The 24,119-nt window shown below is 38.9% G+C and overlaps 1 protein-coding gene and 1 long non-coding RNA gene across 2 annotated transcripts in view; one reads left to right on the forward strand and one right to left on the reverse strand.

Moving 5' to 3' along the window:
• Window positions 1-2,080: 2,080 nt before the first annotated feature.
• The window catches only part of ADAM12 (ADAM metallopeptidase domain 12), a 177,901-nt gene continuing 155,862 nt past the window's right edge, over window positions 2,081-24,119 (reverse strand). The window contains exons 15-23 of the mRNA XM_086751789.1: window positions 17,243-17,351; window positions 16,934-17,132; window positions 14,454-14,531; window positions 12,012-12,120; window positions 8,816-8,951; window positions 8,082-8,190; window positions 7,450-7,632; window positions 3,388-3,515; window positions 2,081-2,175 (exon numbers count right to left, since the gene is read on the reverse strand). Coding sequence (XP_086607915.1) covers window positions 2,115-2,175; window positions 3,388-3,515; window positions 7,450-7,632; window positions 8,082-8,190; window positions 8,816-8,951; window positions 12,012-12,120; window positions 14,454-14,531; window positions 16,934-17,132; window positions 17,243-17,351 — 1,112 coding nt within the window. The 3' untranslated portion in view covers window positions 2,081-2,114. The remainder of the gene's footprint in view (window positions 2,176-3,387; window positions 3,516-7,449; window positions 7,633-8,081; window positions 8,191-8,815; window positions 8,952-12,011; window positions 12,121-14,453; window positions 14,532-16,933; window positions 17,133-17,242; window positions 17,352-24,119) is intronic.
• LOC147600139 (uncharacterized) lies at window positions 5,199-8,962 on the forward strand. The gene is made up of 4 exons (XR_015259029.1): window positions 5,199-5,269; window positions 5,452-5,612; window positions 6,770-6,949; window positions 8,881-8,962. It is a non-coding gene; the product is annotated as an uncharacterized LOC147600139 (long non-coding RNA).

Raw genomic sequence — 24,119 nt, forward strand, 5'->3', positions numbered from 1 at the left:
CTACTTTGGGTTGTACCAGCCAAAACCTATGGTCCGCGGGCTGTTCTGGACTCTGTGCTGGTGAGGCGGCTGCTTGCAATTACAGGGATAGGACTCGGTGCCCTGCGTGGTTATTTCTATTTCTGTACTTGGAAGACTGCATAGGTGAGTCACATCTATTTCAAACCTGAAGTTTACTTCAAAGTTTTAAGTTTATGCATGTGCTAAGACTTCCCGAAGCTGGTGCCATTAAATTCAGATGTTAGAACTGCTGATGCAAACAGACATCACAAAATTTTTAGTCATTTAATTTCACCTTCTTCTTTCACTCTTTACAGTTTCATCTCATGATTTTCAGCAGTTATCAGAAAAATTTTGGTATGGCATGATGACTTATTCTAAAAATGGGAGTATTCAACCAAACTGAGATCATGTGTCTGCTTCAAATTGAGATGCCTCCCTCATTTCAGATATAAAGCTGTGGTTGACAGGAAGAAATTAGTGTTTTAAATACAAAAAGTGTAAATTATATAAGAAGCATAATTTTGTTTTCGACTGCATTGCTGACCCTAGGATAAGTTACCATCCTACCGTTGTAGTGGTTCTCCATGCATAAAGCACTGTCGCTGCCATTAGAGTTGCTTTAAGAATTGAAATGCTTTTGTGAAGCATCTGCTTTGCCATTCAGCAATAAACTAAACTATGGATTATTTTGGTTTACTTAGTTTATCAATAAACATGAGTGCTATGTTGCTACAGTGGGGAATAACTGGGAAAATTAAATACGATTACGCTTACTGAAATGAGATCCAAGTTTCTATCGATGCTTTTATTTTTGCTTAAAGAAACAAAAACTACAAGCAATGAGGAAACTAACCTATATAAGGTAAGAGTTCCCTCTCCCTCTATTTCAACAGATATTTGAAAATTGTTTTTATTACAGCATAGGTGAAACAACTGTATTCAGCAGTGCTACTGAGAAGGTACACAAGAGATCAGGTGTAATGCTACCACATAGTAAAGAGATGATTTTTTTTTTCCATGTCTTAGGATAATCAAAGTCTATGTATTAAAATATGCATTTTCATTTGAAAATTAAGAAACCCAGAACAGTATTTTAGAAGTTAAATACAAAACAGTAGTAGATATGCAAAATATGGTCAATAAGCAGAGCGATGAGGCAAAAGAAATAAGTATAATCGTTGTTTCTTAAAATGTAATTCTTTGTAATACCTGGTTTCCCCCCGCCCCCTGCGCATAATGTCTTGTCAGAGGACAGCTATGTGACATAGTGAGATGGCCCTACCTTAGACAGTACAGTTGAATTTAATTACCAAAGCATCAAAAAGGGTGATGACACTGGGAGGCCCGATATCTGCATTAATATGTGCTAACCATATCATGTTTGAGGAAGATGAGGTTAAAAAAAAATACAGTTTTATGATATACAGTACTTCTTCAGTAAGAGAACTTGTCTGAAGTGAATACATCCTCTTTCAGCACAGATTTCTCTACTATCTATTCAGACAGCAACGTGAAAACTGAAATCACAGTACAAGCGCTAGCACCGGGTGATAGTTTGGTTAAAGACACGTCACACCTCTCTGTGCAGATATCGGGCATTTCACCATGTTTCAGAAGAGATTTCTTTTTCTTTTTTTTTTTTTTTTAACCCTGACATATTTATTCAAAAGTTTGTTACGAACCTATGAACCATTGAGTTTGAGTTGTTTGTCCATTTGATTTACCCATGAGTATCAGCACTCCTTAAAGGACAGACCAAACCTAAAGACTCTACATAGGACCAATAGAGCAGAATTATTCAAGTTCAATGAAATATTACAAAAAGGCTTCCTTTTTAGGAAAACTCAGCTATGGTAAAAATATCTACTACAGTGCACTGCACTGTAATAAATATTCAACATAAATTAATAATTTACAAGTACCTGAGCAAGTATACAGAGCACCATAGCACAGCACAGCACCAAAGGCAGTAGCTCAGAATTCTTAAAAATAATGCTGTTTTAAACATTAAAAATTTTAAGTATTGTCATAAAAATGAACTCCAGCTGGAGTTTAAAGATAGTGCAAACTTCTGTCTTCACTTTTTAAAATCAAGGTGTTGGATTTTCTAGTCATTTCACATCAGCAGTGTTGCTGGGCCTGGTTACGTGCGGTGGATGCTTAGGAGCAGGTCTGTCGGAAAGAAAGAGAATAGCAAATTGTTATTTAAACTTTTGTTAGTTCTCACTAACATGCTTGAGGCATGAAGATGGATGGTGAAACCTCTTAGAGTTACCCGAGTTAACTTCAGACATGTAGTGTGGGACTCATACTGGGAGGAGATCAGACAGGTTCCTATATACACAAGTCCCATCAAGAAGTGCAAGCGCTGCCAGCAGACTCTTTTTCTTTAATTGCTGCTTGGTCGGTAGGGTAAGCCATCTCAATGTTTCAGGTGTTGGTCTTTAAACTCTTTATTTCACTGGGTGCTTATCAATTTCACATCTGTTCAAAAATGCTACTTAATGTTGTAGAATAGCAGTTGGCTTCAAAAAGTTGTAGCACTTTCAGAAAATCTTACTAGAATGGCCAGCCAGGAGCTTAATCAAAGTTCACTCCTGCAGTCTTTTTACTAGAAGTACTAGGAAACTAGTTTGATTCTATTTTTGTTTTGTTCTGAGCAATTAAGTGCCTCACTACTAGAATTGCTGCAGCTTAAAATACGACTTTTTATCTTCCTTGAAGCTCACTCTTTATTCCTAGGAAACTGAAGAATATTGGGTAAGAAAATATCGTTGACTATGCCCCGTAATATTAGGCATAGTTATTTCATTTCCAAAGCTTTTTTTTTTTTCAGCATCTTTTTTTAAGTGTACAATTTGTGTGCTTTCTGGATGCTTTGGGTGTTGTTTTCAGATGCTATTAATTGATGTTCCATTGTGAAACGTGTGAACGGAAAATTGCTTTTAGTGGTGGTTGATCTTAACAGCAGTCAGTTCTCAGCCTAGTTCTGTAGGTGGTCTGAGTAGGAAAATTTTTTCTGCAAGAGCTTTGTTTCTCTTGAAATTGGTGCTTATTAGCTCCTCTTCTTTTTCACAAGGAACTGTATTTATTGGGCAGTTTTTATAAATACACAGTCAGATGCTCACAGTCAAACCTTCATATGCAGTGTAAATTCTCGTACTTCTGTGGAAGTCAGTGCAATTGTGCTGATGTACACCCGGTGAGGATCGCTATGATACGATGTGCTTATATAGAAACAAATAGAAAATAGTTGTTGCATAGCTCTGGGCAATCGTTACAGCAGAGCATCGTTACTCAGAGCGCAGCAGATCTGCTCGACAACATTTCAGACCCATCATTGAACGAAGTGCCGTAAATCAAGCTATTTTGATGGAGACTAACCTTAGGGGAGTGACGGGAGGCAGAGCTTTTGGGTGTCCAGGCGCTGGTGCGCAGGCACTATTACAGCGTGCTTTGGTCAGGGGGTCTGCTGGTAGAGGCTTCCGAGGAGGGTTTGGCTTGGGGTTTTCCTACCATAAACCATAAAGTTGTATTAGTCTTTGGAACTGACATAACATACTTAACATAACAACAACTGAGATAAATTGAAGATCAGTTTGGAGTGATTGTGACCCATTATAATTAAATAAGTAAGCAATAACTTATTTTTAATAAAAAGACACATATTTTAGAACAAAGTTTTAATATTATATTTTAATGATTTTGTTTCTTTTGATTCTTTACGCTAGAAATACTGAGTGCATCTATGCTGGAATTAATGATTAATTGGTGGTAAATGAAAATGACATACACTAAATACATAACATTGTAAAAGTAGTTTTATAAAAAGATGGAAATACTAGAAATGACTCTAGAATGCAAATTCACATGGCCACAAAACCAAACTGCTCAAGTCCAGTTTGAATTGGTAGCATCTGTGGAATTTTTTTTAGAGATGCTGCTGTGCTTTCATTCTGTGGAATTAAATGATTCATTAATAAAGAACAGAAGTCATCTGCTGTCAGGCATGAGCTAATGTCTCTTCTGTGTGGTCCCTGGAACACCGCAAACATGGTTACATGTCTATTTGTGGTCTTCATTATGAAGAACTGGGACAAATTATGTGACTTGCTCATGGCACACAAAAACTCTCCAATACATCAAAAAACTCACTTCAGATCCTTCTACTATTTGAACTGCATAGTCATGCTTTTTCTAAGTGATTTTACTCTTTATTATTCGTTTACCGTAACTATTGTTAGTAAAGTTGACCAAAAAGAAACAAGAAGAGCCTACAAGCATAATCTTGTTAAAGATCCCCTGAAAGATGTAATCAAAAGAAGCAGAGGTATGAATTGCTCACGAATAAAGTACAACTTTTCATTATTTGTTTTGAGCATCCCTTTGTTTTCTTGCTTTTCATGGCAAATGTTTGCTCTTTCAAGAAGGAAATGCACGTTGGCTCTCAGTAGGCATTTTGATAAGGAAGAAAATACGGGAGCTTAAGTAAGCCTCATATATAGTCATTTCTAATTTACCACAAACTACATTTTAAAACTGTATATAATGTCCCTCTTCTTCTTCACTCTTGGCATAACATATACCAGTTCTTGAATAAATCAGAAATATCAACATGAAAAAATATTATTTTAACTTATTGTTATAGCTAAATCTCATATTCAGTATGAAAATTAGTATTGACTGCCATCCAGAAGAACTTCCACTGCAGACCAAGATAAACATATCTTGCTGTAAGAAGTTTGTCTGTGAGCTCTATCTTTGGGGGTAAAAATAATTGAAATATTTTTAAAATAATCTGGCTTGGAAAATAATGAAATAAACAGCATGCTTTAAATACTCTATGTAGCTTTGTCTTGTAGGGCTAGCCTGTTGAAAGTCAAAGTGTTTAATTAAACACTACCAAAGAAAGGTTCCAAAACATGGTAATTTCCCATGTTTCAGAACCAGAACCTTAAAATCATTAAGAGAAGAAATCTTACCATCATGATTTCTTAACCAAAGTTTACTTTGTGAACAACATATGCATCTTTGAACACCACAATGCCTTTATTCCCTTGAGTGCCTTTTCCCTCAAGTACTTTTACATGATTAATCCCATGAATTAGCCTGACCACATGAATATTCAGGTGTTTGCTCAATCAGCCCCTGGTTGTTATTGCATGCTTTGTATTTACCCAGAATGCTTGGGTACCACGGTTGGGAAGAGGAACCCATCCAAGCTCCACAGTCTAGAGAAAGAAAGGTCTGAAGAGCTTAAGACCTGGTAAGGATGAGTTAACAAAAAGAGAGGAGAAATGTCTTTTATTTGTGTTTATTAGCTGTGTCCTATGTCTGCTCACCACCTGCAACACCTGACCGTAGCGAAGGACTGATTTTCAGAGACGCTCAGAGCAGCTAAGTACTAATGGGACCCTATCCCTTGCTTTTACCCTCCTCTTTTTGCAGGGGAAGCTGGCTGAAATGGCTAATCCCTGTGCGCTGATCTAGAAAGGTTCTGCTGTGGAGCGAGCATCTTCTGTCGGATAAGGATAAAGATGATCTTTGATGCCTAAACCAAGCAAATTCCCTAGGCCCTCTTATTCCAGAAGAAACATCCATGTGAGGAAGTATGTTGCTGAAACAGCAATCTACTATAAATACTATATAATAATATTAATAATACAAGTAATACTAGAAATATAACTCTGATGGTTCTTGCCTGAAATACATTGAGTGGGAAAGGGCGTCTTCCTCAATCTATTTGGATGGGAACTTAATTTGTGTTAGCTCTCTGCGTATAAAGCCAGTCTGAAGGGTGTTCACAGGAATAACTGTGGCAGAAGGTGAGCCCAGCTCAGTTTTACTAGGGCAAAACTGAGCCCAGCTCAGTTTTACTTTACTATACAAAGCTATATCTCCTGTAATAAGGATGACCTGTAAAGTGAGAGATATATTTTGGTAATAAGATGATGACAGTATCAGAGGCAGCAACTGAATTTCTTTGTAAAGGAACCATTTGATTAAGAAATAGGAAGGCACTTGTGCTTTAATTCTTAACTTTGGCCACTGTGAAATACGCAGAATGTTTTAAGGAATGCAAGAAAATAAACTTGAAACCATTAGAACTAAAGACAAAATCAACACAAACCAATACTATTTCAGATTTCCTATGAAATTGATTTTAAAAGGAATTGGTATTTCCCATTCCTCTGAAAAACAAAATGACTAGCAAGATGGAAAAGGGAAGAAGAAAAAGCTTAAATACTTTGAAAACAATTAATAGACTGGCCACACATATAAAAGTTTGTCTAACTTGAGTGATTCAATGTTCAGACTTAAAAAAAAATTAAAACTAGACACAGCACTTTTTGTGCTGTCATAATATGTTAGCGCATTGCTATGGCAGCTCAGCACCATCTCATCCCTTTTTGTCTCTGTGCTCTTTTTACAACCACTTTTCAAAGCCCTGCACTGCAGCAACTGTTTGTTACGGCCAAATCCTCCTGTAAATCATTGGGAAAGTGCCTCGGAGTCGCTCACAAGGTTGCACGCAGAGGGTGCTCTGCTCTCCTTGGACATCCAAGCCGGGTTCAGAGAGGCACAGTCACTCAACCGGCAGCGGTTTGAGTACGGATTTGCAGTACGTGCATCCGAATCAGTGTGAGACTCATTTAAGATAGCTTGGGGATGGTGACACTCACTTCATTTTAATCTTGTACTCTATCCAGAATAGCACAATGTCTACAAAACAGTGATAAGCTGGGTGCCTGATTCCTTTGCTTAGACATAGTCACTCCACATATGCAACCAAAAGAAAGAAGCCAGTGACAAGAAAAGGGACAATGTAATACAAGGAGCTGCACAGACAACTTCATCTAGCCTGAATATCGCCTTGAGATGCATTTTACTACCAAAAAAAAAAAAAAAAAAAAGGCGTTACCAGCTCTAAACACCACAATAAAAGGTATGTCTACATGAAATAGTGTGGGCAATTAGAAATCTTCCTTTCAGATCTGTGCTCTGGAGAAAAAAAAAAAAAAGAAAAAATGTAGTCGTACACCCCTTGACAGAACAGAAGCCCATCAAGCTAATATACCTTTTGCTCTTGCGCAAGACATCTGGAACTTGTCTTCCTAAACTCTATCACTGTATTTGGCACCTTGCTAACAAACCATAGAGTTTCCCCCGCAGTTGGGCAGCTGGCACCGTGAGCTTTTCTTTGCCTGGAGCTTGTTCATATTGTTGTGTCTTTTGAGCAGTGAAGAGAGAGTTCAGGTTCCTAAATTTTAGGATCACAGCCTCAGCTGGCATAAACCAATTATAAAATCGTGAACTGAACTTGTACAAAGTATAAAGGAAATACTGTGGAAAGATGAGAACACACTTCATTCCTCTTCACCGTGTGCAGATACTCATACACAAAATATTAAATAGAAGAGAAGCTTGAAGATAAACAACGGTTACCTGGGCAAACCTCAGCAAAGGGTTAGCTGGCAAGGGTCGTTCAGGCACAGCTTGGTGACACGGCAGCTGGGGAAGGGGTGGCAGGACTCGCTGCGGGGTTTTTAATGGTGGCACATTGTGCGTCTTCACAGGGTTGCTGATGTCAATGACCTGGTACGGCAGGGGCCTTCTGGGAGCGTCTCTCTAGAAAAACAACCCCAACCAAAAGTCAAACTTCAAGAGTTGATATAAGCATTACTACTTTAAAATATATGTTATTTGCTTGCTTTTTTTTCATCTACTCTGCTTTCATCCGCCTTCAATCTCTCTGCAACCAGAGAAGCAATTAACAGCTTCCAGAGTCCCACTCGAGCACTAATCCTTCACCCTTCAGCTGCAGAGTTCTGCTGTAAGCCAGCTGGCTCTATCCTGGAGACGAAACTATTTCTTTTCTGCACTTGACATCTGCGCCTGTCTAAAACTTGGAAGCTGTAAATGTAATTTGAAGACTGCATCGACTCCCATTTTGCATATTGTTAGTTCTATGTGGTGTTAAGACCGTGTCATAATTGTGTTATAATAAATTACTTACATGAGATTCAAAATACATCATATGCTTTTATTCTTCTTTTTTTTTTTGTTTAGGTACTCACTTTCTGTATGCTTGTATTTTGTGGCTTCACGATGAGATTTTTACTAAGACATGTGGTGTGAACACGATTCAGCTCAGATGAACTGGAAGGCCTGGCTGGAGTCACAGAGCTGCAACACAAACACATATTTATTGAACACAACGTTCTGCTTTACAACAGTGTTTTAAACAGTAGCCTCTTTTCAGAATGAGATTTTGCAAGGACTTTATGACTTTTTATAGTAAACAAGGAAAGTAAAAATTGTCTAGCGCTCCTGCAAGAATAAAAATAAATATTGATTTTTCTGGAAACCAGTAGTCTGTTAAATTAGCTTCTGCAATCTGTGGAAACGCAGCTTTGTAACACCCAAGAGACCATTCTAATGAATCTAGCATTTAAACAGTAATGACCTCAAATTTGAAAGTTTCAGCTCACTTGACTGAGTTTAGATAAAAGGCCATGCAATGTAATGAAAGTATTTCAAGCAAATGAAAATAAAGGGAATACTTCCTTCGCTTCTTAAATTTTTATCACAAAAGAAAAGAGGTATATAGTCAAACCAAACCCCTGTATTATTTACTGACAATCAATAAAGTTGAACTGAACCAGGAAAAACACCGTAGCTAGTACTTGGTGAATCTTTTTGTTAAGGCTGGCTCTTTTGAACCTATTCGCACTGTTCTGTGGTGAATGTCATCTTTACAGCTAATTTCCACTAATATCTGTTAGAGTATAATTAGGGAAAATAATCATACCTTAGTTTCTCTATTGTTGTCTTTTTACTTGTAAACAGCCATCTCATGAACATCTTCCTTTTCAGATACATGATGGATCCGGCAAAGATAAGGCACAGAATGGTTATCAACACTCCTATGGTTAAACTTTTATTACCTGCAACAAAACACAGTGAGTTACCCTCTACCAAGAGCCGTCTTTACTGAACTATGTGATGTGGATGTAGAAGACATTGTGCCTGACCCGGGTTCCTAACTGCAATGCAGGTGAAGGGAGGAATTTATGAATTCTCCTATTTCTTCTAGGCTGATGCTTGAATTTTGGTCTAGTTTAAAGTCATTTCTTTAACATTGAGGAATTTTTTTTGTTAAAATATAACATTCCAGCTGAACTCTCCTATCCCAGTCAGATATCTGGGTTCAAACATGAGCATCTCCACGTTCTCTCTGCACTTATGTTCATGTCCTGCTTAGGTAGTCACCTGCAAACGGGACACAGGTTCTCTGGGCTGTTGGCCTCCAGCGTGATGGCCGTAGCAGCACCGACATGTACCTTCATGGGCTGCCGGCTGCTGTGGTGGGAGGAAGACAGAGGCTGAGAGGGAGAGAAAAGGGACAGAAATGCCCAGCTCACAGTTTGGTAAAGTGCAGTATTTTAAACATTCTGTGCCTCAAGCATAAGCAGTAACCCTAGCTCTGTTATAACCAGATTTTAAGGGTTTCATTGTGCTTTAACACCGGGCAAACAGTCTGAAATCTGGACTACTGCAGTCCAACCCGGATGGCTCTCAAGTGGGATTTGGAGGCCAGCGAGGAGCCGAAGGAGAGCCTTCGGAAGCGGTGTCATACGCTCTCAGAGGGATGCTCTGCTTAGTCAGGGCCCACAGCCTTCTGTCCTTGTTCCAGTTTTCAGAGCACTTTAAGCTGCTTTAAGTACCTTGCTGGGACTTAAGTGAGGCACAATAGTGAGATGAATCCTGACTAGAGGACTTGCAGCTGAAAGAAAGCCTTATTTTTAGGACGAGGGAAGCAGCAGCTCTCGTCATTATGGATATGGGATACGATCATTGCCTGGAGGAGAGAATGCTGTGATTCTTCAGGACTGCTGACCTCAAAAACACACACTCCCACAGTAGGGGAAACGTCTTTAATCTTTGCTCTGGTAACCTGTCATCACTGTCTGGGCCTTATCCTGATTGATTTTCAGCCAGCTGGCTCCCGTCTGCTGGCCTGAGCTCACGCGGACGCTGGTGAACAGTCAGCGACATGGACTGAGCAAACCACGCATGGGGCGTGATGGGGCACGGAGCGCTGCGCTTTATACCGTCTAGCCCTGCAGAGTAATATATCAGTCACCATCTCTAGCAGATTAATAAAATTGATAAACTAGGATTATGCAATATAAATTAATTAACTTCTCCCCCTAAAAATTAAATATTTAAGGCTTCTTTGTAAGAAAAATATACTGTCAAACACACAGGTTTATTCTAAGTCAGCTGGGTAAAAACAGTTACTAAATACTAATGAGACCGTGTGCCCTGTTTGACTAAGATGAAAGTCTTTTATTCAGCTAATCCTTCTGTAATTTGATTTAGAGATGTGCAAACTACTCAGATCATAATCCAAACCACCCCATCAAGTGTTCATATTTAGATCCAAGTGTCAGCAATAGAAAATTAGGTCCTCTAGCCATTTCCATATTTGTTTATTCCCAGTATTGCTGCTTGTAGCACTGTCTTTGGAGAAAAAATGATGAAAGTACCACACTATATTAAAATATTGTTAAAACAATTTTCTTTAAATGGAAGCATTGTCTTCCAAAACACAAAATGGAAGAATTATCAAAGATGTCCTATATTTATCTATCTTCTCCAGTTAGTGTGCGGCACATTTGGTAAGCTATTTTGTAGTTCCCTAGATACTGAGCTTTCAGGTAAGCTGAAAAAGGACTATAAAACTTCAGAGCAAATCTTAAAGGAAACATTTAACACACAAGTAATCACACTTGTTCAGTACCTGAGCACAGTTTCTTTGCTATCATACCAACTGCTAAGTATTTAAAAAAAAAAAACTCAACATAATTCAACAGTGAAATCATAATGTGAAGCTTTGTCATGGAAATGACTGTGATGTCATAAGTCCAGTGTTCCTGTTCACTGCAGGATCTGGCACGTAGAGAACACAGTCCACTTTGGTTTTGAATGGTATTATTAATATTAAAACATGCAGATAATTTTCCAGCAAGCTTTAGTTTATATATGTATATACACGTAGACTCCTTGTCCTGTCACTTACTCAGACATAAATCAGAAACCTCTCTGTGGAAGCCACTAAAGTTACAGTACTCTGGAGAAAAATCGGCATGTGATGATTATCAAATCCTATAAAAGTTCACAATGTGTGGAAATATTTCCTTCGGAGGTTGGCCAAAGTTGAAGTAAATCACTATTGCCAGTGTTCTGCAGACTGAACAAGGGGAAACTGAAATACAAGTTATAGAAAATGCGTGTCTGCTACTACTAGCATCTGTGGAGGCAGCTTCTGATAAATGTTGGAAGCTATCTATAAAATGCAATTTTAATCTAGTATGGTCAGAAACCTGTTATTTTCCACAATACAAAATATCCTCCTTAGAAGAACAATATCAAATATATTTTTGATTCTTGATTATACAATATTTTTGCATTTATAATAATTGCAATATCTACACTTCATTAGTCACGTAACTATAGAAGCAGGTTGTGTGCACAGTAAAGTATCTCTATCTTGGTGCACTCAGTGGAGAACACTGGAGCTTGGCATATCTCAAGGTGAATCCAAGAGTACTGCAATGTTCATCTACCATGGCAACAGGATTAGCTCAAGTGTGGGAGTTACCTCCTCATCCTCAGCTTAAATCGATACCATTACCTACTTATTGCAGTGAGCTACTAAACTTGACCATGTATCTTGGAAAAAAAAAAGAAGAAAGGCAAAGAAAAGAACCCACCAGGACCACTGTGCCTTTAGTTACGCAAAAAAGTAAATTGATGCTCTCAGCCTGCCTTGGTTTTGCTTCACTAAATTTTCAAGTTGGTGCCAATGTGTTTGGAGTAAGCCATTTGATTTACTGACTTACTTATTTCCCAATCTTGCAAGCTCTTTACTTACAAGATGACGTTTTGTATTTCCACTCTTTATCATGGAAACAAGAGGTAAAGCACAAATTACTACTAACCGGCTTGCCTAATTGGTCCGCTGTCCATGCTGCCACCAAACCCTGGCTTGTCACAGTACGGGGGGGCCCAGTCAGCCTCGCAGTGACAGTTCTTTTTATTGTTGCAGACCTGCAAAACAAGACAAACAGCTGAACATGAGAATGATTACCCTAAACATCCCAGAGCAGCACTGGCTGATAAGGCCTCCTAATCAGGTAGTGACACTTCTGAAGCAAATACAACTTATAGAAGAGAAGAGATGCACTGGTATCTCGCTGTTGGCATCACTATGAGGGCATGGAACAGCTCTGAGTGCAAGATACCACGGAGTAACAGGAATCCTAAAAAAACCCATTATTTATTTGGCAGGCAGTCATTTGAGTTGCACCACCTGACAACTTCAAAAACTCAAGGATAATCACGCACCTCTTCAGTCTTATTCTCTCTTTGCCTCCAGCAGCAACATCATGTGCTTTCTAACTTCTGCTCCTTCTGCCTTCACAGGAACAAGAGTCTCACTATGCTGTTAGGGCTGTAAAGATTTGTCAGCCCACTTGAGCATTCCTATCCATCAAGGCCTTGTACTAGGCTGCATACTGATTTTCCCACTGCTCAGATCCCCCAGCTCCAAGATGAACCAGTTGTTGGAACAACATGTGAACCTGGAATCAAGGCTGAGGAAACCCTCTCTTTGATATCACACCTGTACCATGTATAAAGACACAGTCCTCAGCGTTTTTAATCTGTGTTAAGGAACAACTAGCAAGACTTGATTTACCAAATAGTCCCTGCAGAATACGAGAGCTCCAAAGACCTGGAGACCATCATTAGCATCAGCTTGTTCCCACTGCAGAGAGCAGGAGGAGCTGGTAGACTCACTCATGGCTTTTTCCTCAGGAGGTTCAACAGTCCCTAACACCCAGCAAAAGAGGGGCAGCTTTGCAATTCTTGTTGCTACCACCCAAGCAGTGACTATGTGACTAATACAGAGTCCAAAGCTCCGTGCTGCATCAACAGAATACGTGAAATGAATGGGCCAAAAAATGTTGTTGCACAGGACAGAGGTGGCACAGTTACCTGCTCAAACTGGTTGCCCAGTGGATGCCCCATCCCTGGAACCATTCAAGGCCTGGTTGGCTGGGACTCTGAGCAACCTGATCTGGTTGGAGATGTCTCTGCTCCTTGCAGGGGGGTTGGACTGGATGGGCTTGAAAGGCCCCTTCCAACCCAGACCATTCTGCGATTCTATGATTCTATAAATTCATTTTCAAATAAAGTTTTTGAGCTTAGGGCTAGCTGTTAATAGGGTCCCAAATTCTTTGCGACCACTGATGATCACTGACCCACCACCACCATGGAGAAACTACACAATAGACGAATACATGGGTTTCTGGGTAAGACACTAGCTAGTTCACAGGAGTTTGAAAATATGCATTTTTCTGGCAAGGTCAGCTGGCAGGCTTTCAGAAAGACTGTCCTGGCTGTGTCTGCACAGTATTAAAATATCATTCACATAGCTTACACTGGCTACGATCATGTAAAATGCAAAAAAAAAAAAAAAACTTTTGAAAGACAGCAGGATAATTAAAAATATAATTCATTAAACACTATTTTTTTTTTTAAATTAAAGCACTACAGTAGTTCCCATCTACAATTCCACAAGGTCATTTGTTGCTACTCAGGAGTCACCAGAGGTTCTCCATCATATAGACACAAAGATGCTTGTCTAAGCTGATGCTCATTCCAGCACCATGATAACAGGCAGCATCGTCAACACTGCTCAGTTTTTCAAATAAGAGATGATAAAATAAGTTAAATCAAATTAAAATCACTTCTCAGGAGAGGACACAGAATTTCCTATGGCTCTCCCAATGCCATTGCCACAGCTTTTCGCAGAAGCAAACACATCATTAGCAAATGAAGGTTAATAGTTTGACATAATTATCATTTTCATAATATAAACTAGGTTTCAAAACACTTTGATATTATGAACTGATTTTTCATCTCGCACCACTTTCATACCATGAAACTCATCAATATGGTTTTACTTTATTTAAATACTTCTGGAAATGTTATTCTATTTGAATCTCAATTCAAATGCATATTTTAACTTCTCTGTATCCACATAGAAACTGTATTTTTAAAAATGTTAATGGGAATTCTTCATGAAGGAAGGTTAGACAAAATTACTTTGAAGACGACAAAATTCCTTTTTATCACAGACTGTTAATTAAGAAGAAGATAATTACTACCTGATAAATATTTATTTGTTAAAGAAAAATAATTCCATTTCTTGCAGTTCATATAAGGGACATTGAAAATGGAAATACATAGTAACAAAATATTGCAGTGATTTTGATGATAGATTAGAAACAATCATAGATCCCAAAGCTATTAGATAAAGTGATTTCTTGTCCAGTATTTACCCACTGATTCTAAAAAAAAAAGTGAATAATGCTTACTCCACGTCCATGGCACTTTGTTGCACATTTATGTACACCAAAAACAGTCGTATTCTGGCACCGGCGATTAAGGCAAATCTGCAAAATAAGAGAAAAGGAGTTTGAAGAGGGACAGAACTGCTGGTGCTCACACGGCGTTACATCCCGCTCTGTACATCTGGTCATCCATCAACGTTCTGTTAGCAGTTAAAGATTTGCCAATACCCGTGATGTGTTGACAACGTTACATTGACAAAAAGATAAAGACACCAGAATTAGATGTCGCTGTCTTCTTCTTATGATCTTCTAAGTCTTTTAGGTCCAAATCTGTGGAAGTTGAATACTGCTCTTGATCGGCACCCTGGCCGATACTGAATTTCAGATATAGTTGACATTTGGTTGATATGCTGAGCTTGTGTAGATAAACACTCACAGTTTCACTGAAGTGGTGAGCCCCTGGGGTTTGGGGTTTTTTTAAAGCCAATTTAAAAACCAGTAATTTGCGTTTTTTCAGGACTAGGAATGCATTGAGCAGGATTCTTTCCTGTACCCGATCTGGCTGCATTCATGTCTTCACAGCAGCAGATGATTCCTCAAGGAAAGGGTCAGGTCCCCTCGGGTGTAAATTAGCATAGTTCTGTTTATGTCAATACTTATTTGGGCTAGTGCAGAACTTGGACCCAGGACAGCCTAAATATTTAGCTGAGGTCATTGAGTTTTCCCAAGCTAAACAATTTTTTTGTGTGTGTGTGTTAAATATAAATGAACCGTATTTAAAGTGCAATAATAATCTTATCAGAAATGGAAGTAAACAAGTAGCATATGCAAAGTAATAAAATTCAATTATTTTTTTTTGTTTTCCAGTCATTACAGGTAAACTTTGCCAAGATAGCTGAAAATTGAGGTACAGCAAGCTTAGTACCATCTAATAAAGTCATCAGACAATGAAATGGCTGATGAAGATATCAACAATGAGAAGCTATTGTATGCAAAACTGAAAAGAGAAGAAATTAGGACAGGAATGGCTGTTACTATGCTATGTTGACCAAGAGAAAAAAAAAAAAAAGAAAAAAAAATCACTGCACAATTTTGCTCATGTTTAACTGCAGTTCAGCAGTACTAAAAATCAGGCACAATAATTAGCATTAAGCAGGGAACAGTGTTGAAGGAGACGACAGGGATGCTTAATCAGGGCACTTATCCCCTGGGGAGAGGGAAAAATGGGAAGGAAATTAGAGTGAATTGGCATCAACATGCACGCATGTAGAGAATATGGTCTGATTACAGCGGTATTCACAATTCAAATATTCATACTGCAGCAGCTCACAGAATTCTGATCACATTAAAATGGTTGCATTTCAAATTGTGTGTCTTCAGCTTAGAAAACTCAAGAATATTTAAATGCATATTCTTAATCCATAATACAAATGCACTAATGTCCTCAAAGTAAAACATACAATTTCCTAAGTATTAGCCTGTGTATTCTATAGTGTCTATGTGTATGATTAGATAGATTAGAAAGATTAAATACTCATTAGTAAAACATAATGGGGTGCTTTCCCAGCGTTGAATTTTCTTTGAAAAAGGCATTTTATAACAGAATGACTTAGAAATGTTGTAAGGGCTGTTTTCCTGTAGCAGAGCTGTCGTTTCACTAGGGACATATTTTAAACCTGTTCCCAGTGCAGTGTGATAGTCCAACATAACTCAAAAGCATTTAGAAATTCAGAGGCTTATTTGAATTTACCACAAATTATCAAAGCACTTTTTTTTTTTTTTCTTATTGGAAGTAATCCACTGAGAGTATGGAAACTTCTTCATGTCAATAGCTCTTGGACTCCTTTCCATCGCTCCCCCCTGTAAACTCATAGCTGTCTCCCACCTTTCTCAGTTCCAATCTCACCAAATAAAACCTAAGAATGGGACAACCATATGACATTTGGGTTACATTCACACTGGATAATTCACAAAGTTTGCAAAACATGATTGCAAAAATCAGTTTGGGTGGCTGAACGTTAATGGGTTTAAATTTTTCTAATAGTGCATCCAGAGAGAGCTTTTCCTGCAAGAAGAAAAAGGAAGGGGGAGCCACAATCAGCAGACATAATAAATTTTGAAACCTAAAGTGAAGTTAATGACCATTTCGCAATGCCATAGACACCGCAAAAGTGAATACATTGAGCTCATCAGAAATTCATTAACCATCTTGGAACGTATTCTGCTGTACTCACTTTTCAGAAAACCTCTAGCCTACATGGACAGATACTTGGGACTGTCCTCAAAAAATCAATTATAAACTTAGGCAACTTGCATTGCATCTGCAAATCCGCAATCCATAATAGTGGCCAAGAGAAGAAGGGAGTAAAATCTTGACACAGTGTGAGCATGAGAAACAATTCTTTTGTGGGAAAAAAATAAATCCCAAAGCGCAAACCAGTCAGTTTAGTAAAAAATAATTTGCAGCATGAGGGTAGTGATGTTCTCCTTGTTCCGAACCTTACTTTTCCATCTGCACACTTGGTTCCTGACAGCACAAGACCAGGATCCGGCATATCATCACCCAAATACACGTGGGTACCGCGACACAGGATCTTGCCACCTTCCTGAAGTGGGATATTAGTTTCTATGGAAACGGCGTTGGTACCAATTACAGGCCGATTTGCTCCTCCTTGACACTGAATTTTTCCACATTTAGCATCTCTGAAGGAAAAAAAAAAACCCAAACCAAAGATTAGTTAAATAATTTTATGCGTTACAAGCCCTCTCCCACCACCATGCATCTGCTCCTGTGTTGTAGGGAGAGACCCTACCTGGGTTCGCATTTAGCGAAGGAGCTCTTGGAGTCTTTGCCGCAGTTGCCGTAAGGATCACCTGCAGAATTGACTCTCTCAAAGCAGATCCCGGGAGCAGGTTTTGCACCTGAAATAAAACCTAATCAGAACTTTCGTCTCATACAAGGTGTTTTTAATAATTTCCTTTGAGCTCCGTGGCTGCTTTAGGGGAAGGTAGGATGTGATCTGCATATTGATGGAGCGCAACAGAGCAGTTGTGCTGGATCAGCATGCTAATTGAAGAGCCTGAACGTGCAAGGTTTTCCGCTGTTGTTTGTCTCTCTTGGCAATGCTGAGCAATAGAGAATGCAGAACCCATTCTCTCAGAATTTCTCTAGAGGATATCCCTCTTATGAATCTTCCTGGGACATAAAAATTTTAGTAAACGCCAAATCTAGTTTGGTGAAGAAAGACAAAGGCCAGCTGGTTAACTCCCTTTTATAGGAGCCCAAGAGCTGAGGCCAAAGAAAATACTTTTCAAGAAAGGTATTTAAAAGTGCAATTCAGAACAACAAGAAACCAGGAAAAAAAAAAATCCAGTTGCAAACTGGAGTGCTCTGTGACTGTAAATACACAACCCTGTGACATAGCAAAAAGAATACACTGCTGTTAGCTCAGGCTAATATACTGGGGAGAGGAAGAGAACCCATCCCCACCTTAATCCTCAGTACATTCACTCCTGAGAGGAAAGATTGACTTGAAAGAAGGGCTACCATGGGGGTAGAAGTGCGACTCTGGGAAGACAGGCAGCATCTGGTTCTTATCTCCTACAGGCTTTTATGATGGAGACATATCCTAAGAGCAAAGGAACTTCCCTGATGGGAGTAGTATTGGAAATATTTGGGCAGACAGATGACTTATCCCTACATTTTAGAAGTTAGAAGACATTAGAACATTCTAATGTCTTTCACAGACAATCTCGTGTCCATTTTTCCCCAGATTATGACCAAGTATTGAATATCTTCGAGGGGAAGATACATGTGTTCATCTGAAATGTCTAAGAGGTGGAGGCTCTACTTCCCTGGTTTGACTGTTGCAATGATTAATTAGTCCATGTATAAGAATTTAATCCCTTTGTTCTAATGTGAAGTGCAGCTTTTATTTCCAGCCAGTAATTGCTGCTCTTTGTAAGATTAAGAGGCCCTTCACTATGGCCCTTTACTACCCTGTCTTTTCTTTCCATGAAGATAATTAATAGCACAATCAAGTCATTGCCAACATTTCAGCTACTCCAACAGACCGCATTGCTTGGAGGACACAAGGTTGTAAGGAGATACACTAGCTAGAACTCCTAACAGATATCTGCTAGATACATTTTTGTACATTTGATAGATCAGCCAAACTCAAACAAAAGGAACTGGCAGCAAATGATGTGATAGCCTAAAGGCTGAGAATATACCACATCTACAGTGTTCTCTGATCTTTAACAGAGACAGAATATCTGAGTTAACGTTACAATTTCTTTATTTCAAATGTTTTGAGCCACTTCCAAGTGTGTATGTCTCTTAACTGTGGGTAAAACATATCATTTATTTAAACCATCCTGAAGATTTCCTTTGAAAGCCTTCAAAGAGGAAAGAGGTGCTTTTTTTTTTAAAAAAAAAAAAAAAACAACAAAACCAAGTGGTCAAATTCCTGGACAAGAAAGTACAAATATGATTGTAAAACTTCCAGTTAGTATGGATCTTTTCACTAATAACTCAGAGATTAAAGTCTCAATTAATTATCTGCATTTCACAGTCAGAAGCTTGACTAATACTATATACTGCTGAACAGCCATCTAATGCTATTAAGGACAAAATATTAAAACTTGGAGAGGCTTAAGATGGCACCCTCTTTTCCTTCTAACATTTTTACATAACTGAAACTGGAAAACTCAGAAAGAAAGGCATAGAAAGAGCAGAATATGAGCTGCTGGTTCCCTGGAGAGCAGGACAAGAGCTTGAAATTCTTTGGAAGATTACGATCAAGCTTGCTGAGTTCAGAATATTTCTCAAATCTGGAACTATTAAAATGGACTCGCACAGGATTCTTGTACTTCTTTTCATTAAACCACAAGCAATAATTAAAAAAAAAATCAACAAAAGCATCCAGACAAGGCACTGTGCAAAAAGCAAAAGTAATTTTTCCATTTTCAGCATGTAGATTCCTCCTTGTCTTTCCAGGGCAGGCACATTGACTATTCAGCTTGATACAAATATTAACGTGCATATGCTATGTTGGCTTTAGAAAGGAGTGAGAGGGAAGGGAAAAAAACCCCCAAAACTGCTCTAAACAAGAAGTTAAACTGCTTTTTCCTCCCGCATCCGCAAAGACTGACTTGCTCAGATCTACCTCGCCAAACGAATAAGCCCCCTACCCATCTACCATGATCATACGCAATCTCTATGGGTCTCGTTTTGTGTTGGCCGGGAGCCTTGTGCTCCAGCTTGGTCACTGGTGTATCACTGTGGTGACTGGAAGCTTCCGCGGAGAGGTGGCAGCAGCAGCCCAGAGCACAGACACACTTTCCCCAGCGTGGTGTGTGGCTCCAAAAGCTGCCAAAAGCAGAATGAACGCTCACGTCCAATGCTTTGACTGTAAGTGACCTAACAAAGACGTTAAAAAAGCAGTGTTAAAAGAGAAAGGTCTCACTGAAATACTAAGAGAGCTTAAGGTATTTATCTTCCTCTTTCACCTGGTGAAACTTTTTTTGTTTGGTTGATTTTTTGAACGTAGAAGTCAAGCGTGCAACGCATGATGGAAAGCAGCCCGCAGGAAGAAGAACACATCTGCAGGATCCTTGCAGGGCGCAGACAGTGAGCTCTAACTCCAACCAATAATACTTGACAAGAAAAAAGATCTCTTGGAGTACAATAAAATGCTCCCCTGCCAGGCTGGGAGTAGTCTGTGTATGAAAACACCTGGTACCCAACGATCATCTGCGGCTTGGAAATCAAAATCCAGCTTCAATTTCTGTCTTTGGTATCAAACCAAAACACATCGTTGCTTGGGATTCAGATGGCTGTTCCCTCTCGTGACTGGTTTCTCAAAATATTTGGACTTTTTTATAGATGAAAACATATCAGAGTGTAAGAAGCTGAACAGATGGAGCTACCAAGTTAAAAGGAGGTTTTCAGAGGATGCTCAAGGAATTGTAATGCTGCGTTTCTGGAGAAAACCCATTTATCATGATTGCACCATATAAACTGAAGCAGAAACTCCTGTCTTTCTCTATTTTGCTACCTCTACAGGCAAAGGCAAAATGATTTGTGAAAGACCTGCAGTGGTTATTAAGTGCTTTGAGCTGGAGAAGCAGAGTTTATTTCACTTTGCTATTGATAATTATAGTATCGTGACCCTGTAATTAGGGTCCTGTCAGCCTTTCCACTCCAAGCCTTATTCAAGGGATTAAATCAGCCTTTTGAAACTGCTGAAGGTCAAAGCTCACCACTGCAGCTGTCAGCCTGGAGACTTTTTTTTCTCCAAATGTGTATATTGATGAGCCCACTTCTTTCCCTATGTGGCTGCAAAATAAAAAAATATAGAGATGTTCTATGCTTTTGGAAGCGATACAGAAATGCTGTGTCATTTCAGATCAGTGCAAGAGCTACTGCAAGGAGAAAATACCATCAGGGTCTCCCGAAAGAGAAGAGAGAAATTTCTGACCATGGTGCTGATTCCCAGAACAGAGAAACTCTCGTCATCAGGCTGACAGCGGAAAAAAAAAGATATTTCAATTCAGTTCCCAACATTGCCTCAAGACTTACTTAAAAAAAAAATATATATATATAGTGTTTATGGGTGTGGAAGGGAAAAGAAACCCAACATCTGAGAAAAGGCTAGAGTTCTGTTGCTTAGAGTATGCCAACAAGCACCACAAACAACGGTATGAATAAATATAAGCATAAAAATAGTTCTCAATCGTGTGATTTGCACCTGGATTTTATATCTCATTAAGTTTGTTTTACTGCACTGATGGTGGAAGGCAAACTTTCCACAAGTTCCCCTTGGCATCTCTCTTCATCTTGGTGATCCCTGTTATTAAGTCTGAGCAAGAGGGCTGTTATTTTTAGCACTTAAGGAGTAAGCTAGCTCTAAGCTTGCCTAAAAAAATGGTGATGTCTACGCAAAAAAATTTAAGTATGTTCTGATTATTGAGTCAATGCCTGCCATTGACTCCCTAAAATAATTGGTTTTTTTCCCTGTTGGGGAAATGTAGGAAAACACATTGACAAACATCTCCGTTCCTTCCCTAAAGAATAATTTTCTCATCAGTGCGGAAAAAGCCATGAGTATAAAGTTTAGAATCTTCCATTCCTTGGTAATCAATAATTTTTCTCTCTCAAATAGCTTTCTCTGTGTATCTAGTTGCCCCTGGAAAAGGCCAGTGGAGTACCAGATACGACACAAATGCATCACTGTCGAGGATTCCTTCAGTCAGCCTGCTCTCAATAGGTCAGATCAGTGCAATTTGATATTTTTGAGTAGGGAACAAAAAAGGTCAGAAGCAATTAATGCATGTTGCTCCTTAAAGAGAAAAACAACATGAATTAAGATGAGAAAGTAGAGAAATTTTTGTGTTCTGGGAATGAACTTGGTCTTTAAGAGGAATTTATGGCGATTTTCAGATATTTTCCCCAGGTGCTCCTCCTCCCTTTCACTCTGAGCTCTCCATGCTGTTGCAGAGACGGAACAGCAAAAAGTATTCCTCCATTTCATTTGAATTTATCTGTTGAAAATAAACAGGAAGGAAATGCAAGTACTTCTTTCTGGAAACAGATTCCTGTTGCTCAGCCAAATGTAAACAAGCTCTGACAGTGCTCATCTTTCTTTAACTAGATCTAAAAATATTAAGATTGACGTTTATCATTGGGCTACTGGACATCTGTAATCTAATGAATAAAGAAAGGTATACAAAAGAAGACAGTGATAAGGAATTCAATATACTGAATATTATTTTAAGAAAAGTTATTGTATTTTATTCTTCATGGCTTTCTCCTACTGGGAAGAAGAAAAAAGGAATTAATGGAAATGAACTATGATCTGTTTTCTCTTTACAGTATAGAATTCTTTTTTTAAAAAAAACCAAAGAGCTAATCCTTCACTCTACTTAACACATGCAGATGTTAAAAACTCTTTAAAAGCCAACTACAACAATCTGGTAAAAGGTCCAAATGCACCTTTTTGATATAAAGTCCAGTGACAACATCTTACAATGTCAAGTCTCTCTTTCTGCTGCAAGTAAGGCTGGAAGGAAATTTTTAAAACCTGTCCCGTGGCCCACCTAGCCCTCTTCCCAGTCCATCCTTCGTCTGCCAGCTCATACTCCAACCAGATGTGATCAAGTGGTGGATATTCACATCCCTAGTCTTTAAACCCAGAATACAGGCCTTGGTTTTTGCTTGAACCCTATCTGCTAACTGCTTGATGGTTTACTTTATTAATATTATTTCTAATTTATACTTCCAACAATGTGATCAGAATCAAGCCTTTCAGTTCAGGTTTGGTAATGTCCCATCCTTCCTTTCAAAATCTTTACCCGTGGGTATTCCCAAGACAAATAAGGGTGTTCCAGTTGAAGTCTGCTTGAACTTTGTTCTTAACAAAGTCCTCTTTCTCATAAGTAGACCCCCCCCGCAGCCTTGAACGTTCCTCCAAGAAGGAAGACAAGACAGAATTAGAAGAGCCTGAGGGGTTTGGAGGATGTGCTGTGTTAGGAAACAGACCTGGCAAGGGAGCAGCAGCAATTCAGCTCCCTGACCTTTAGCTGAATCTTTCTCAGCGACTGAAATTATTAACAGTTCGACCAAGTAACTTTCCATGGCATGGGAAATTGGTTCATAAGGAGATTTTGCTTTGTACAAGAGAACATGACTCTGTATCCAGGGGATTAAAAATCCCAGTATGACTAAGACTGGAAGCTATAATTGTGCTTGCTTATATGAGCTCATATTAACTCTACGATGCCAGTGGGATTTGGAGGAGCGTATCAGATGCGTGGTTTGCTCCATGTGGGGAATTTAAATTTGAACTGGAACTCCTCTAACATGTTCTTGTACCCCCATGACCAAGCTAATCTATCTGCATCGCTGGCATTATTTCTTCAGATCTCTTTAAAACAAAAATTTTGAATGTTCCAAGCCCCTGTGAAGATAACAGATAAATTCTTCAATAGACTTCTGATGAGAGTTTTGACCAAGGGGAACATCTGTGTGTCATTATATTGATACATAAGTTTTGAAACAGAATTAAAGGCAGAGACATACTGAATTGAATGAGGTTACGGGAGTGGAAAATGTTAGTTTAAAAGAAACAATTAAATCTAGCTCTAAATAATGATTATTTTCAGGAGAGTTCAAAGTGTTTTTCCCATGTGAGAGAGGGGGGAAGTGAGATGCTGCAGGAGACATGACTTGTCCCCAGCAATGCTGGAGGCAACAGCAGAATGCTGTGTTAGCACTTGTATTTCAGTGGAAGGGCTGCAGGATGGAAAAGCTGAACAGCTTTCCTGGGATATCATCTGTTCAGGATAATCCAAGAACTTATGCTATTAGATTTTTGGTTTTTTTTTTGCAAAAAGTAACTACATTCCCATGGGAGAATAAAATCTCCTTCTGTTTCAGTGATTACTTTGCTAAGAGCACTGTCAGGAGGCAGGTTTACAGGGTGACACCAATTAATAAAACACACACACACTGATACAAGAATCTTATGTTAGTGTCAAATACTGAACTGTGTTTCACGATGTAGAAAGGGATACGTGTTTTGCAGATGAGCAATTTAGAGCACAGAAGGAAGCTTACATACCAGTCTGAAAAGCAATGCGGTTTCAACCTGTCAAGAGCATTCAGCACTTTGTAGGATGACATAAGGC

This window comes from Chlamydotis macqueenii, chromosome 7, assembly GCF_036417535.1.
Source record: "Chlamydotis macqueenii isolate bChlMac1 chromosome 7, bChlMac1.mat, whole genome shotgun sequence".
Taxonomy (NCBI): domain Eukaryota; kingdom Metazoa; phylum Chordata; class Aves; order Otidiformes; family Otididae; genus Chlamydotis; species Chlamydotis macqueenii.